This window comes from Sesamum indicum, linkage group LG2, assembly GCF_026168435.1.
Source record: "Sesamum indicum cultivar Baizhima isolate 11 linkage group LG2, ASM2616843v1, whole genome shotgun sequence".
NCBI classification, from domain to species: Eukaryota; Viridiplantae; Streptophyta; class Magnoliopsida; order Lamiales; family Pedaliaceae; genus Sesamum; species Sesamum indicum.
The window spans coordinates 13362730-13379749 of record NC_142658.1 but is presented as its reverse complement, the minus strand read 5'-3'; the positions used below and the strand labels follow the sequence as shown (position 1 = coordinate 13379749).

General features: G+C 30.0%; 1 protein-coding gene across 1 annotated transcript; it reads left to right on the top strand.

Moving 5' to 3' along the window:
• The first annotated feature begins 14246 nt into the window (after positions 1 to 14246).
• LOC105155637 (tetraspanin-8-like) lies at positions 14247 to 16175 on the top strand. Its single transcript, XM_011071539.3, has 2 exons — positions 14247 to 14835; positions 15738 to 16175. Exons 1-2 carry the CDS (start codon positions 14338 to 14340, stop codon positions 16038 to 16040), a joined length of 801 nt encoding a protein of 266 aa, XP_011069841.1. The 5' UTR covers positions 14247 to 14337; the 3' UTR covers positions 16041 to 16175.
• The last annotated feature ends 845 nt before the right edge of the window (positions 16176 to 17020 follow it).

The following is a 17020-nucleotide window of genomic DNA, read 5'->3' as shown; positions in this document are numbered from 1 at the left end:
ATTCAATGATCATAATTTTAAAATAATATTTTATTATAATTACATCTTTTTGACTTGATATATACTTCATACATCCTTACAAACATAAAAATATTACTAGATGAATGTCGAATAAGAGGTAAAACTGAAAATTCATAGCAATTTTTGCTGACGTCATCATTTTTCGAAATCCTCATGATGAGATATCAGTCTTAACCCTTTTGCTGCTCAAATGAATACATTAGCATACTAACATAACCTAAAAGGTTTAAACACTAATTTTGTGCTTATTTTAAAATATACTTCTCCTTCTCCTTTTCCTTTTTTATTTCCTTAATGAAATTTGAAGGTTAAAAATATAATACTATATATAAATATAGTGATGTGCCGTGCGATGTGATTGATCTACCATAGATATTGTTCATTTTGATTTTCGTACAAATTTTATTTTTTTACCTTTTTTTTTTTTGAAAAGGTATGTCGCTAGCGAAAGAAGGTCCTACGGCTTATAAATTATTCAAACTCCGTGTTTATAGAATAAAAATTTAAAATTTATAGGAAGTTAGAGCAGACAATACCTGCATAAAGTAGGTCTGTCAATGGGTGGGTATCGCCCTATCCGGTCGGACCCAATAAATACCATAGTAATTTTTCATCTGCTACCCATACCCTACCGTATAAAAATACATTTAGGGTACTAACCAAATTATACCAAAAGAATTTGGTAGAATTAGGGTCTTACGCATTTGAGACTCATTTGTTCTTTTTCTTATTTTACAATATGTTTAAAAAAAATAAAAGTTCTCAAATTTAAAACTTTCATTACAGTCAAACAATGTCTATTACTAAATTAACTTTTTAGTGGATTTTCATGATTGATCGATCGATAAAATAAAATTAATTACTTAAATTCAATAGGGGCAAACTGATTATCATTGAAATTTAAAATAATGAATTTTATTATATTCGAATGACGAATCGATATTAATAAAATTTTTAAAATAAGAATCTTAAATTTATCCAATAATGGACTGATAGTATTAATTAATTATAAAATTGAGACAAGTCCAAAATAATACTGAAGGTCTTAGAGTTGGTAAAAATAAATGAAACTAAGTATAATATATCTAATTTTCATTTAAATCTCTTAAGTAGAATTTGAATTTACATTTGCATTCAACTTTTATTTGATGAATTTATAATAATTTGAGTTCAAATAAATTTTATTTATTCCATGTATTACTCAAATTTAACTAAATTAATTTTCGTTTGCATTTTTTGTTCCCTAAATATCTAGTTAAGTTTTGCTTAATTTGATTATAAAATTAATTTTGAGTAATTACGGAATCAATATGAAAAGTTGTAGCATATTTGGTCAAATTTCCAATATGTGATTAATATAAATAAATATATAATGAAATGATTATATACTAGTTAATTTTATTAAAATATTAAATAAATTTAGTCGATTGATTTACTAAAAATTTACGAATTCAATAATTTTAAAATTATTGTATAAATAAACATCTTTGGGTTAAACTATATATATTAACACCCACGTGTATTTTAGGCTGTTAAGCCATTGTGCATACCCATCGGAATTTGGAGTATTAGATCCTGCTCATACCCACTCATTCAATTTCTTGAGTTTAGAATACAGTAGGATCTTCTATCCATTGGGTAGGGTATGGATATGGAATTGAAAATTATTTTCTGGGTATGGGTAGGATAATACCTACCCATTTACAAGCCTAGTGTAAAAGAGCATCGATCGATTATATCGTAAGCCATACTATTGGCATTTTCTGTACAAATAAGAACTATGGGCTCGTCCCAAATCAATAGTCTGGAAAATTAATGATCTAGACACATCTTTCACGTCATCTACAAATAAATAGTCTGGACCCGTGCTACATATGTACGATTATATATTTTTATTTTTTAAAATAATATTTTTTTTATAATATATTGTGCTATAAAAAGAACCTTTTATATAAATTAAATTTTTTTATTTTTAATACATAAAATATAGTAGTTTGAATTTTTAATCTATTTTAATTATTATTGACAAAGATAATGTCTTACATATACAACATATTCGGTTTACCAAAATTTGTATTGTATGATGATTATTTTCCCACAATTATGGCATTCTATTAAATATATAGATCACTTTTTATATATACTCACTCCTGTATAAAAATATAAAAAATAAAATATTAGTTAAATGTATTGTTTGTATTATATAATTTGTTTTTCATAAAAAAATTTATATTAAAATATATAAATCTGAAAATGATCTTCATTATTAAAAAAATAAATATAAAGAAAAACAGAAACTTATTTTTAATGAGTTATAAAAAAGACAACCGAAATGGTAAAAAAAAAAAAAGAAATATGGACGAAAAAAAGAAAAAATAACTTTAAATAATTTTAAAATCTCAATATTATTTCATCAATTTGAACAACAAAATGCAGAGTAAATTAACTACGATGAATGACAAAATAAAATAATTATAAATAAAAAAAATGACTAAGTTCAATTACATTGGTGCAAATAAATCCTAAACTAAAGATGAAATATTAATATGCAAACAAAAGAATAAATTGAACAAAAATAATAAATCAATAATTATAACAACAAACATTGTCATGCATTCTTTAAAAGCCCGAATACATTAATAAAAAAAAAAAGTTAATTAGCAGATAAAAGAAAAACTTCAATAATTAAAAAGATGAAATAATAAAAAATTTAAAATAAAAAATAGAATGAAATGTATAAGTAGGCAATAACTATTCTGCTTAAATAAAATACCAAAAATGAGTTGTATTAATATGTATTTTGATTTTGATTTAAATTTGTATTAATATTAATACAACATTATAATTTACAAATAACTATTCTCTATTCGTTTATAATTTCAAGAAATGATATTTATTTAAATATTTGGGAATATATTGCATTAGTTAGTGTCTAAAAGAGTTCAAAATGTAAATCTTATAAAAGTTTTTAACTACAAAATAAATAAATATAGTTAAAAGAATAGTTTTAAAAATTTTATCGAATTAACCTCTACATGATTTGTTATTAATTTAACACACGTCTAGAATTTTTTCAATTAAATTAAAATAACAAAAAAAGAAAAAGTTCGAACAACCCAATGGATGAATACATTGATATATATATATATATATATATATATAATTTGGTGTATAAAAAGATACAAAAGGATAAATATTTAAATAGAAATAAGAATCAAATATCAAATAAATTAAGTAAAATCAACACACACAAAAAATAATAAATGGAATATTTACCTATTAACACTAAAAATAAATTATTCCTTGTTAAAAAAAGAAATAAAATGTGAAAAGAAACATCAAAATCAAACTGTAACATAAAAATTTAAAAGATGAAAAATAACATATAAAAAAATTGGTGCTTAAAAATAAACAAAGTTTAAATATTTAAATAAATAAATACTAAATGGCATATTAAGTAGAATCATATAAATAAATATTAAATGAAATATGTGTCCATTAACACTAAATATTAGTATGTCATTCTTATAGGAAAGATAAAAAAAAAAATGAAATGTGAAAAAGAACAACAAAAGTAAATTTAAAAAAAAAATACTGGATGAAAACTATAATATATAAAAATAGCCGTATAAAGATACAAAAGACTAAATATTTAAGTAGAAATTAAAGCTAAATAACAAATTAAGTAAAATCATACGAATAATTGTTAAAATAAAATATGTACTATTAACATCTGTTGTAATTTATGGCCTAGGACCCATTTTATTGGTAGGCCCAATTTACCAAGCCCACTCAAGGCCGATCCACCTGGAGGTCCTTACCTAACCCGGTCCAACCCACGACCCAACCTAGGTGCAATTATATATATATATATATATATATATATATCTAACTTTAAACCTAACCCATTTCTCCTTCTTCCCTCTTATATTCTTGCGCCGATTGTATTTCTCTCTCTCTCACTGCCATCTATGGCTGCCTTTCCCTCACCCCTTCACCGCCGTTAATGGCGGTGGCTTTCCTAAGCCAAAACAATGGCTTTAAGAAAGCCACCTAAACCTGTCTCTTTTCACCGATTCATTTATCCTATAAATAGAGGCCTTGACCCTCATTCTCTTCACCATTGAATCCAAGCCTTTCTTACTGAAATCTCTATCTCTGAAAAGTTCTGAGTAAACTGTGGGTCTGTTGTGACCGGTGGTTTTCTGTGTTGATCATTGTTATCCTGACTTTGTGAGGAGCAAGCATGGGTTGGCTTTGTGGGTACGGTGCCAAGTGACCGTGACCCTAATCTGACTGAATCTGGCTAAGTTCTTGAGCAATTTTCAAACTATTATTTTATTCATTTATTTTTGTTAGTATTCTGTTATTCTTTGGTGTGTAATATTTGGTTTGTATTCTAAGGAGTTTCGTACTCCAAAAATCACTTGTAATAGCTGATTAGGCATTCTGTTGGAAAGAGATACCACTTAGGCTTTGTACCATGCAGTGGTATCAGAGGCTCATTCTGATCCTCTTCTCGCCGTGGTGGTGGTAACTCTATAAACCCCTCCTCTTTAATTTCTGCAATTTTTTTTTAAGTTTTCTATCTATTAACCGAGGACTTTTTTTCCCCTAATACCCCACTTGGCCGGACCCTTGAGGTCGCGGGTATCTGGTTGGGACTTAGGCTGAAAATGCCTTGGATCTATTGATATTATCTTAAGATCTGTTGTGATCGTACATTATTTTTTATTATAATCTTGATATGTGATTATTATCTTGATTTGTCATTATAATCTTGATCTAAGATTATTATCGTGATCTCTGATTATTTTGATCTGTCGAAATCTGACATCATCCTTGGTTATTATATATGATATTTACTGTGATTTGTGTGATTCGAAATTTTCTGATATTAAGTTTGAAATTTATGGTTACTGTCTTAAATCTGTTGTGATTCTGCTATCTGCTTAATTTTCTTAAAGGCCGAAAAATACTTTTGGTATATTAAAACCTGTTATTTTTTATTACAATTGTTTTTCATTAAAAACTATTAAAACTTTTTTTTTTAAATGGCCGGTTATACCCTACAACCTTTTGACGGTAAAAGTGATTTTTCAATCTGGCAACAAAAGATGAAAGGTATTTTGATTCAGCAAAAAGTGTTTAAAACTATAAACGAAAAATACACTGATAACATTTCTGAAGAAAAGAAAATGAAAAATGATAAATTTGCCTACTCATCTATTATTTTAAATCTTTCGGACACTGTCCTTAGAAAAGTAGGAAAACAAAATACCTCTAAAGATCTTCGGAAAAAATTGGAAGATTTATATACTGAAACATCCCTGCTCAGTAAGCTTTTTCTTTTAGAAAAATTTTTTCGGTATAAGCTTGATATATCCAAAAAGATTGATGAAAACATTGATGACCTTACTAAACTGATACAAGATATTAAACTTACCGGTGATAAAAACATTGACGAATACTCTCCTAATGTGTTATTGAATACTATTCCTGAATCCTACTTTGATGTGAAAGCTGCTATAAAATATGGTAGGGATAGTGTAAATCTGAATACAGTCATTAATGGCCTTAAGAGTAAAGAAATGGACTTAAAGCTACTAAACCTAGTCAAAACCATTATGAGGTTAATTTTGCTAGAGGTAGGACCAAGTTTAGAAACACTGATTTTAGAAACAACAGTAGAAGTCGAAGCAGGGTAAAAGTAGAAGTGGTCGGAGTAAATGTAGAACAAGAGAAAATCCCTACAAAGAAGATAAAATCAAAGAAAGGCGTTGTTACAATTGCGATATTAAGGGTCATTACATTAAAAACGGTAGGAAACCTAAACGTGATAACAGTGATAGAAATTTTGATGAAAAAAAAAAAAAGTGAATAATGTTTCTGATGATAATGGAGAAGTTTTTATGGTGTGTGAAGCAAACTCTGTGCACTTTGAACAAATGTGAATGGCTTATTGATTCTGGTTCCACGTTTCATATGATTCCTGTTAAAGAGATTTTTTCAAATTTTAGATATGAAAACTCTGGATTTTTTTCAATGGCTAACAAAAAGAAATGTGATATTATGGGTCTTGGTGACGTTTCCTTGAATTTTAAAGAAGATTATAGGTTAACCTTGAAAATTGTTAGATATGTCCCTGATTTGAGTCATAACCTTGTCTCTTGTGCTGCTCTTGAAGAAGAGGGTTTAGAAGGTAGGTGGGGAAGGGACAAATGAAAATCATGAAAGGTTCACTTGTTGTTTTCAAAGCTGAAAAGAAACGAAACTTGTATCTATGCTCTGTTACTTATGATTCTATGACTGCTTCTGTTAATGAATGTGATATGACTGCATTATGGCATAAAAGGCTTGGACACATAAGTTTGAAAGGACTTGAAATTCTGAAAAAGGAAGGGATTTTAAACGATAAAATCGAAAAACTGGAATTATGTGATGATTGCATAATGGGTAAACACCATAAAGTGCATTTTCCTGTTTTATCTTCCTCAAACCCTTCAATGTCTACATGCATTCTGGATTATGTACATGTTGATGTGTGGGGTCCTTCTAGTGTTCCAACGCATGGTGGTAATTGTTATTTTCTATCTATCATTGATAATAGAAAACCAAACTGGAAAGTGATTAAAATCTCTTAGGACTGAAAATGGGCTTGAGTTTTGTAATAAAGATTTTTCAAACCTATGTGAAAAATTTGGAATAAAAAGGCATAGAACAAACCCCTATACCCCTCAACAAAACGGCATGGCTGAATGTATGAATCGCACTTTGCTTAATAAAGTTAGATGTTTATTGACAACTTCAGGTTTACCTAAATCTTTTTGGGGTGAAGCAATTCTTACTGCTGCTCATTTAATAAATATGTCTCCTTTTGTGCCTCTATCTGATAAAAATCCTAATTTTGTCTGGACTGGTAAAAAATCTGATATTTCATCCTTGCGTGTTTTTGGATGTTCTTCGTTTGTTCACCAAAACATAGATAAACTAGATCTGATAGGCTTAAGGGATGATCTGAAGTAATTTTTCAATGATGTGGTGTTACACATGTGGCCGAATGCGTATTATAGGTGCTTTGCCCCTACTACTTCAGATCATTCTCCGCTATTGTTGCAAGGTGGATCCAGACTGAATTACGCAAGTCCTTTCCGATTTGATAATTACTTGGCATCATTTTTCCAATTTTTGGATGTTGTTAACTCGGTATGGATGCATGAAATCGAGGGTACTCGTATGTATGCGGTAACTAGAAAGTTACGTGCCCTTAAGCCTATTTTTAGGTCGATGCGGCAACAAAAAGGGGATCTTTCGCTCAATGTACAGCAAGCCAAGGAATTCCTCGCTAGAGCCTAGGAACTCCTTGCTCACAACAGACATGATGAGACATTGTTGTTATTGGAGCACTATTGTAGAATCGTGCTCATAAAAGCTGTGAAGTTAGAGCAAAGCATGCTCCGACAATGGGCTAAAATGCAATGGTTGAAGGAGCGAGACTAATGCTCGAGAATCTTCTTTCGTAAAGTGGCCACCTGACGAGCAACAAAATGGATCTACCAAATAAAAGGGCCTGATGATAACATGATCAACGAACAGGAGGATATTGTTGCAGAATTTGTGCGCTACTTCGAGGCCTTATTAGGCGGTGTTCACCAAGAAAGGGAGCTCAACCAAGAACATTTGAGATCAAGGGCCATGCATGTGTTAACGGAGGAGGAAGGGGACATGCTTGTAACACAAGTAACCAGAGATGACGTTAAAGAGGCCTTCTTTGACATTGAGGAGGATAAGGCACCGGGGCCTGATGGTTTTTCGGCAGGGTTTTATAAAACTGCATGGCCTATCATTGGCAGGGAGGTCACAAATGCAATACTGGAGTTCTTTCATCATTGTCGGCTGTTGAAGCAAATAAACTCCACGGTTATTTTTCTCATTCCCAAGGTACATAATCCCTTATCTGTTAGTGATTTCAGGCCTATATCATGCTGTAATGTGCCTTACAAAGTTATTACTAAGATATTAGTCAAGAGAATTCGGTTGATGCTTGACAAATTAATTAGTCCTGCACAAAATGCTTTTGTTCTGGGCCGTAGACCTAACCCTAAACCTAACCCATTTCTCCTTCTCCCCTCTTACATTCTTATGCCGACTGTATCTCTCTCTCTCTCTCTCTCTCTCAAACCGCCATCTATGGCTGCCTTTCACCCCTTCACCGCCGTTAATGGCGGTGGCTTTCCTAAGCCAAAACAATGGCTTTAGGAAAGCCACCGCAACTTGCCTCTTTCCACTGATTTATTTGTCTTATAAGTAGAGGCCTTGACCCTCATTCTCTTCACCATTAAATCCAAGCCTTTCTTACTAAGATCTCTACCTTTGAAAAGTTCCGAGTGAACTATGGGTCTGTTGTGACCACTGATTTTCTGTGTTGATCATTGTGATCCCGACTTTGTGAGGAGCAACCGTGGGTTGGCTTTGTGGGTGCGGTGCCAAGTGACCGTGACCCTAATCTGACTAAATCTGGCCAAGTTCCTGAGCCATTTTCAAACTATTGTTTTATTCGTTTATTTCTGTTAATATTCTGTTATTCTTTGGTCTATAATCTTCGGTTTGTATTCTAAGGAGTTTCGTACTCCAAAAATCACTTATAGTAGTTGATTAGGCATTCTGTTGGAAAGAGATACCACTTGGATTTTGTACCCTATAACATCAAATAAATCTATTAATTTTTATAGAAAAAAAAATCAAGAAATCACCATAGAGATCACCATAAGCGGAATAAATATTAAAATTATTATTTAACAAGAGAATATAAGAAAATTTTAGCAATATTATTATTAGACAAAAATATATGAGTAAGGGATACAGATTAACATAATTTTAAAGATCAAATAGAAAAATAAATTAATTAATACCATAGAAAAGGGTAAGATGTCACTACAGACACAAAAAGATGATGAAAAAATGCATATGAAGGTTAACTTTAGAAATCATTTAATGGAGAAGAGAAAATTAACAGAACTGAATCCATCTATATTGAACAAAGAGATGCAAATATTTTTTTTTTCGTATTTAAATACAAATATGACGGAGACCATAATCTTCAGGTAATTATTTAAGATAAATAAAAATTAAGTTAGTATCACAATCTTGGAGATATGTTTTAGGAAAATATAAAATAAATAATTAATAATTAATAGATGATATTTTCGGCCAATTAGATTTTCTTGAATAATTTAAAATTTATTTATAATCTTGGATATAAGATTTTGAATAAATACAAAATATATATTTAATATATTAAAATATATAATTTTAATAATTTTTAAATAGATAATATTTTCGTAATAATTAAAATAGATAATAAAATAAATATTTAATAATTAAAATAGATAATATTTTCAGCGAGTTAGATTTTTATTGAATAATTAAATATTTAATTATAATATTGGATATAAAATTTTGAATAAATACGAAATAAATATTTAATATATAAAATGTATGATTTTTCTAATTAATAAAAAAAATTTCTGACAATTATAAAATTTATATTAAATTAGAGATAATATTTTGGATAAGTACAAAAAAATGTTTAAGATTTTGAAAATAGATAATATTTACAACGAATCAAAATATTTAAAATAGGTGATGTTTCCAACTGATGTTTTATTCATAATTTAAATTTTATTATAATATTAGAGATAAGATTTCGAACAAAAATAAAATAAATATTTAAGACATTCAAAGTAGATAATATTTCTAACCCAATAATTTTTTTTTTGACAATTAAAAAGTTCAGTTATAATCCTGAAGATAAAATTTTAAATGAATACAAAGTAAATATTTAATATATTTAAATAGATGATGTTTCTAACCAATATCGTCTTTTCTTGACAATTAAAAGATTTAAAATCATCAAAAATTAGTATTCGGTCAAAATTACTTAATTTTGATTAACCATCGTTTTGCTATAAATATATATATAGAGATAAAATATTGAGTGTAAAAAAGATAGTAAAAAATAAAGAAAAGAATGTTTGTATATTGTAATAATAACGTGCATGGCAATAAGTACGATAGAATTAACGTAAGTAAAATAATATTGACTGTGGTAAAATTGAAGACAAATAATCTAAGTTTGATATAAACGATAAAGAAATATTATTTTAATTTATGTAGGGGTGAATAGTAATTTATCTCCATGTGATATTGAAAATGAGCATATTATTTTTCCATGGAAAAAATATAGCAATTTACTTCCCTATAATTTTTAAAATGAAGCAATTTACCTCTTTATACAGAGAGATAATATCTTCATTTTAAAAATCATATGGAGATAAATTGTTGTATTTTAAAAAATATAGAAACGTAAATCGCTATTTATTTTTTTATAAGGATGTAATTTGCATATTTGTAATATCACAAGGGAGTTGCTTGTATTTTTTTTTATTTATGTAATGGCAATTAGCATAATTCGTACGTTTTTTTTTTTTATATATAAATAGATATGAATGAAATTGGAGAAATCGAGGAGGTTGTGTTTGGTAAAACCGTGGGGTGCTGCAGGCGGACAAACAGAAACAACCTCCACTGCTGCAAGAAAGCTGCTTCCTAGTTTGGTTCTTCTGTTTGACACGGTAGCAAGATATACGTATTGATAAATTACAATAATTTTGTTTTAAAATTTATAACAATTATAAGGATAAATATCAATGATCTCGCATGAGATTTGTCTTAATTACAAATACTTTATCGTTGTTTGAAATATTATTAATATTCCCCTGATTTTAACGATCGTCTAATAATTAGCTCAATCCGTTAGATTTTCATCCATTTTTTGTGGTAAACTGACCACAATGCATTTATAAATAAAAAATTATAATTTTATTTATTTTTTTAATTTTTTATGGACTAAGTGGATAATTTTTTTTTTATAATCTTTAAAATTTTTTTATCAGCCCCGTTCGATCTTTTTATAAGTTTTTAATTTTTTTTAAACAAATAAAAAAAATATTGTAAGGGTAAAGTTGACAATTTCATATCTCAATTCAAGGATCACATAATTTCATCAAATATTAGGAGGGTATTTGTAATTTTTCAAACAATAAGAGAGTATTCGTAATTATGTCAAAACTCAGGAAAAATCATTGTAATTTACCTTAATTATAATTATTATTTTATTATTTAAAAAATTACAAACATTCTATAATATTAACAATCGTTTAGCAAATATCCAGTAGCGACAGCCCATTATAAAAGAATATTTATTAGATGATTATTAATTACATAGGTTATTTGCAATCGTTCAAATAATAAGAAAATATTTATAATAATAATAAATATCAAAGATGTCCATTGTAGTTCACCCTAAACAAATATATTGGATGAAACGTAACGTTTAGTCCACATACCACTTTATATGAACTCAAGAATTTGAATTTTAAGAGATGGGATTTAGAGTAATTGAAAGAATTTCAAACCACTCAATATTAAATAAATTTGAAACCATTACGATGACATAAAACATAATTTAAGGTGAATGTTTAAGAATTTGAAATATTTCATGGTGTCAAGTTCCAAACAAACATATTTGATGAATTTGTTAGTACGAATTTAAAATCTTTAAGTTCAAATCAACGGATATTAACAAAATGTCGAAATTTTCGGTCTTTCAAAAGGCGGGATTAGATTCAAAATAGTTATGACTCGATGCAAATGCTCATCGTCATTTAAATTTAATTTTAAAATAATTAAATATATATATGTATAGAAAAAAATAAAATTTACCATTTATAATATTGTAAATGTATAAATTATTTCCCTATGAAAAAAAATTAACAATTTATTCTCTGTATTTTTGAAAATGCAGCAATTTGGCCCTCTGTATTTTTCAAAATAAAATAATTGACCCCTTAACTAGGAGGTAAATCGTTAATTTTTTTTTTTGTATAAAAATAATTTGTTATTTTACAATATCACAGAGGATAAATAACATTAAATCATATATATATATAGACAGTAGGGATGAGTATAAAATTAGATAGGCATGTGCATAGTACACGAAATTTCGAAACAAACACATGTAACTCAATCATAGACAAAGAATATACAAAGTTTCCAAGCAGTTTCGCATCATCTCATATATATATATATATATATATATATCTTAGGGTAATAATTCATTCGTATTTGTATACGGGCAACACAACACATGTGCCAATTGCAAAATCCAAACAAATATACGCGGAATGACCTAATCAAAGGTCTCTCTCTTTCTATATCTCTTTTTTTTTTAAAAAAAATAAATAAATAAATTAAAGCCACGTGGAAACCTGACTTGTTTATATTTTTATTTTTATTATCGGATAAATTAATATAATAATAAATAAATAAATAAGAAAGTGAGGAAGCAAGAGAAAGAAAAATAAAATAAGCAGTTGAATTGAAAATGTGGGGTTTCCTATTTACACGTCGTGTCGTTCCGTCCCATGCCCGTAACCTTTTCTGCATGCTAAACTCACAGACTTTTCGTTACAGTCACTCACCAACCATTTTTTATTTTTATTTTTCCGTCCTTCAAATTGTTCCGTTGTTTCTTGAGGTACGTATACATACTATTTTATGCATAATTAATCAAAAAAATTAAAATGTAGTTATTATTTTTAAAATATACTACTCCGTATTTACTCAATTAGACAAGAGTATAGATTATTTAATAACTCGTTTGAAATATATATATTGTTGTTTTCAAAATTCGATTATTGAGGAGTAGGCCTAAAGTGATTAGACGAAGCTGCGTAGACGGTACCAAATAACCTTAGCGCAACTTTCTCGAGAGAAGTCTAGTAGCGCGTCCTGGAGCCCAGAAGAACTTGGAGCCACATGGCTGCATCGTGGGAGTCCACACAGGATGAAAAACCATCACCACCTCAGCCGGGAAAAGGGATAAGCACCAATTACCAATCCTAATTCCATTGGATACTTGGCAATAACAGAGAAGAAATAGGGATTCAACCCTGGTCAAAATAAAATCATTTGATCGAAAGGTCAGGGATTCCACTTAGAGTCAGGCGTATCTATCCTAAATGAATCAAAAAAATCGGGGATTCAGTCTTATCCTCTCCTATATATCCACCACTAGACTTATAAATAGCAGGTCTCAACTCGTGTTTACTCCACATACTTAAATTGTACGTACTATTTTATTGCTCTATTTTATCATTTTTTTTAACTTTTGATCTATTATTAATTTAGGTATCGAAGTGCTTATATCTTTTTTGTACGTTCTAGTTTGTGAAGATTGCCAAAAGCCCAAATGATCCTACTCTATTCATCGACTCAAATATTTTTGTTCGTATTATATATATCTATAGATTCGACAATTTTTTAAATAAAATTTATTTAACTTCCACATATATTGATGGATTTCAATAGCTTTGTACACAATCTAAAATTTATATTCTAGTTATTCATTTCAAATATCTAAATTAGATTTAAAGATATGAATTTCTTTGGATCCCATTAACTCAAATTAAACATATTATGAGAACTTTGTTTCTTACTTTATACAGTGTAGAGTATTATTTTCTAATTAGAGTGTAATTACCTTACCCAACATCAATTCCTTAATTAAAAATTCCATAACAAATTAAAATTTTACATGATAAAAATAGAAATTAATTTGATATCAACGTAACTCTTACTTTCAGTAAATTTTTAATATATTTATTAAAAAATAACTGATCTTAACACCAAACGCGTTCAATAATTTTAAGGTCGTTTTGAATTTTGTTATATTTATCAAAATATAAAATAATGAAAGTAAATTAAGAAGAAAATATCAATTTTTAAAAATTTATATTCACCACTTGGGTAGCAAAAATATAAATCCACCTTTCGGAAGAGGAGAAAAAATATTAAAACATACAGAATTAAAACCTCAGACATACTCCAGATTAACAGACGGTCACCGAAACCCGTGACAGCCCCGCCGTTAGGTGAGTTGACCGTTATATCATACCACCCACCGGTGGGGCCCGCTCCCCTTATGTTTCAAGTTAAATTTTCAACTACAAACATCTCCCAATCAAACAGCGAGTGAGATTCTTGAACCATACTCTCAAGTTCTACACGTCATTGCCCCACTCGCCAACGCGTCGTTTCATGTCGGTTTCTTCTTTCGTCCTCACCTCTAAACCTTCCCCGATATATATCCCAAATCCCCTCCCCACTCAAAATCCTATCCCATTTGATATTTTCCTTGGATCCCATCAACTCTTTCGCATTCTTGTTCTTCCTATCTGAGATTCTTGGATTAAAATGGTGCGTCTGAGTAACAATTTAGTGGGACTTCTGAACATCATCACTCTCCTTCTGTCGATCCCGATCATTGGAGGTGGGATATGGCTGTCGAAACAGGCGAACACCGAGTGCGAGCGGTTTCTAGATAAGCCTGTGATCGCGTTAGGAGTGTTCATTTTGCTGGTGTCCATAGCGGGGTTGGTGGGCTCTTGCTGCAGAGTTTCTTGGCTTCTGTGGCTGTATCTGTTGGTTATGTTCTTGTTGATTGTTTTGCTGTTTTGCTTCACGATTTTCGCGTTTGTGGTTACCAATAAGGGTGCTGGTGAGGCCCTTTCTGATAAAGGGTACAAGGAATACAGGCTTGGAGACTACTCCAATTGGTTGCAGAAAAGGGTCAACAATCACTGGACCAAGATCAGGAGTTGTCTGGTTGATAGTAAGATTTGCCAGAAGCTTCTTGATTCTGGCTCAACCCCTGTTGAAGATTTTTACAAAGAACACCTCTCTGCTCTTCAGGTATATATGTTTTTGTGTTTTTGTTTCTGTTTTTAGGCGGATCAATCTTTGTTTTCCGGATGTTTGTTCATATGCATGAGGGGTTTCTGTTTTCTTGACGATAGGCGATTGCGATGGTTCTGGATCTTGGTGTGATTTGTTTGCCTTTTTGGGTACTGTTTTACAAATCTGATCTTGATACGGGTCTGAATATAGCTTTTGTGTGGATTAACATGGAGTGAGTGTGTGAAAAATCATCTGATTTTTCTATGGGGATTGATATCCAAGAATCGGTGGAAACGGTGGAAGTTTATCAATAGCATTTGACTTATGGTTATTATATCTGTTACAGCAAAGAAAATGCATACTTCTTTGAAAAATTGAGAGAACTTTTTTGTTCCCGAATTTATTCATTTTGGTTGGAAAGTTGAGTACCTTTAAGTTGATTTTTTGGCATAGTAAGTTTCATAAAGTTGTCTCCTTTTCGCACAAATGTGCAGTGCCTTTTTTCAAATTCTTCTCTCTTGTCTGCCGCCTCAGCCTGATTACTTACTGTGCCATTTCCTGAAGGTTGTTCCTTTTTTTTGTTTTCAAATTGACCCCACTTTCCAAATTATTTGCTCTCTACCCCCAAAAATTTATCAACTGTCCCATGAATAATTTGTCCAACACTGGAATGAATATGCATCAAGAGTTGATTTTTGAGAGGCAGAGAACATTCCTTTATGTGAATCTGTAGAATTGTGTGCTCTTGATTGTTCGTTGCGGAGTCCTGATGGTGCAGATCCTACATGAATTTGGTTCGAACGATTACGTTTTCGTGATGTTATTCTTATGTTCTAATCTTATATATATCCCAACCCTGCATTCCCATTCCTAACTTGTTTCACATGGTACTAATCGATTGTGATATTGGTCAACAGTCTGGTTGCTGTAAGCCATCGAACGACTGCAACTTCCAGTATGTCAGCCCGACAAACTGGACTCAGACCCCGACATCGTCCTTGCAGAATCCCGACTGCAGTACATGGAGCAACGACCCGAACGCCCTCTGCTACAACTGCCAATCATGCAAGGCCGGGCTGCTTGACAACATCAAGAGCGACTGGAAGAGAGTGGCCGTTATCAACATCGTATTCCTCGTCTTCCTCATCATCGTCTACTCCGTGGGATGCTGCGCGTTCAGGAACAACAGGGAGGACAATTCTTGGAAACGATATCCTTGAACGTGGTGAGGGTGACAGTGTGTGTTTGAGTAGAGAGATCAGGAGAGAGTTTTCGACTCTCCTTCTGATTTCTTGCACTTTACATATAAACCTGCTGGATCATTAGATGTACAGTGCATTTTTTTCTTCATTTTCTTTGGGTTCTTGCAACCCATATTCAGACCATAGATTTCGATCATATCTTTGTTTGGATATTTCTTGTTAGCTCATTGTACTATTCGTCGTCTATGCTCTAGTTTGATTCCTCTGCGTATCTCTCCTGCTTGCATATAAGCAAAATTTTATTTCTGTTTTAATTTGTTTTCTCGAATAATACCCGAATCACGAATTCTAACCTTGAAGAAAAAGTATTTTTTAACAGCCGATTTGGTTGTCGACCACGAATTGGATTTTCTATTTCAATTTTTTTTTTATTTTCTGTTCTATTTAGGATAAGTTATACTACATCTATCGATTTTTTATATAATTATAATATTTTGTGTTATTTAGGAAATTAGAAGTATTTCCAAAAAACAACTAGATACGTGGAAATTACTACTTCTTTTTTCTTGATTTTTTATAAACATTTGAAAAAATATAAAAAAGATTTGGGTGAGTAAAAAAAATATATAAATTATAATTTGGAATTTAAAAAAATATTTTGACTAATTAACTACAAAATTAAATGAAAATATAATGGAAGTTAACGTAATAATTTCGTTGTTAAATAGATGTATAAATCATAAGGGCGTTTGCAATTTCGCTAAAAAAGAAAATATTTTTGTAGTTATATTAAATTTGAAGGAAGATGGCTGTAATTTTCGATAATATTTAATATATACAAGTTGTGTATACAAATATTAGAGTATTTATATTATTTAAAAAATAATTATATATATAATATGTATATATTAAATGAAATAGAAAATGCATGTATATGAGAAGTAGGAAGTTGTAGTTGGAGGGAGACATTTTTAGTTGAATGATGGGGACCAGTGTTT

Coding starts and splice junctions, on each gene's coding strand:
- LOC105155637 (XM_011071539.3), top strand. CDS start 14,338: ATGGTGCGTCTGAGTAACAATTTAGTGGGACTTCTGAACATCATCACT. Junction 14,836..15,737: donor AACACCTCTCTGCTCTTCAG/GTATATATGTTT, acceptor ATTGGTCAACAG/TCTGGTTGCTGTAAGCCATC.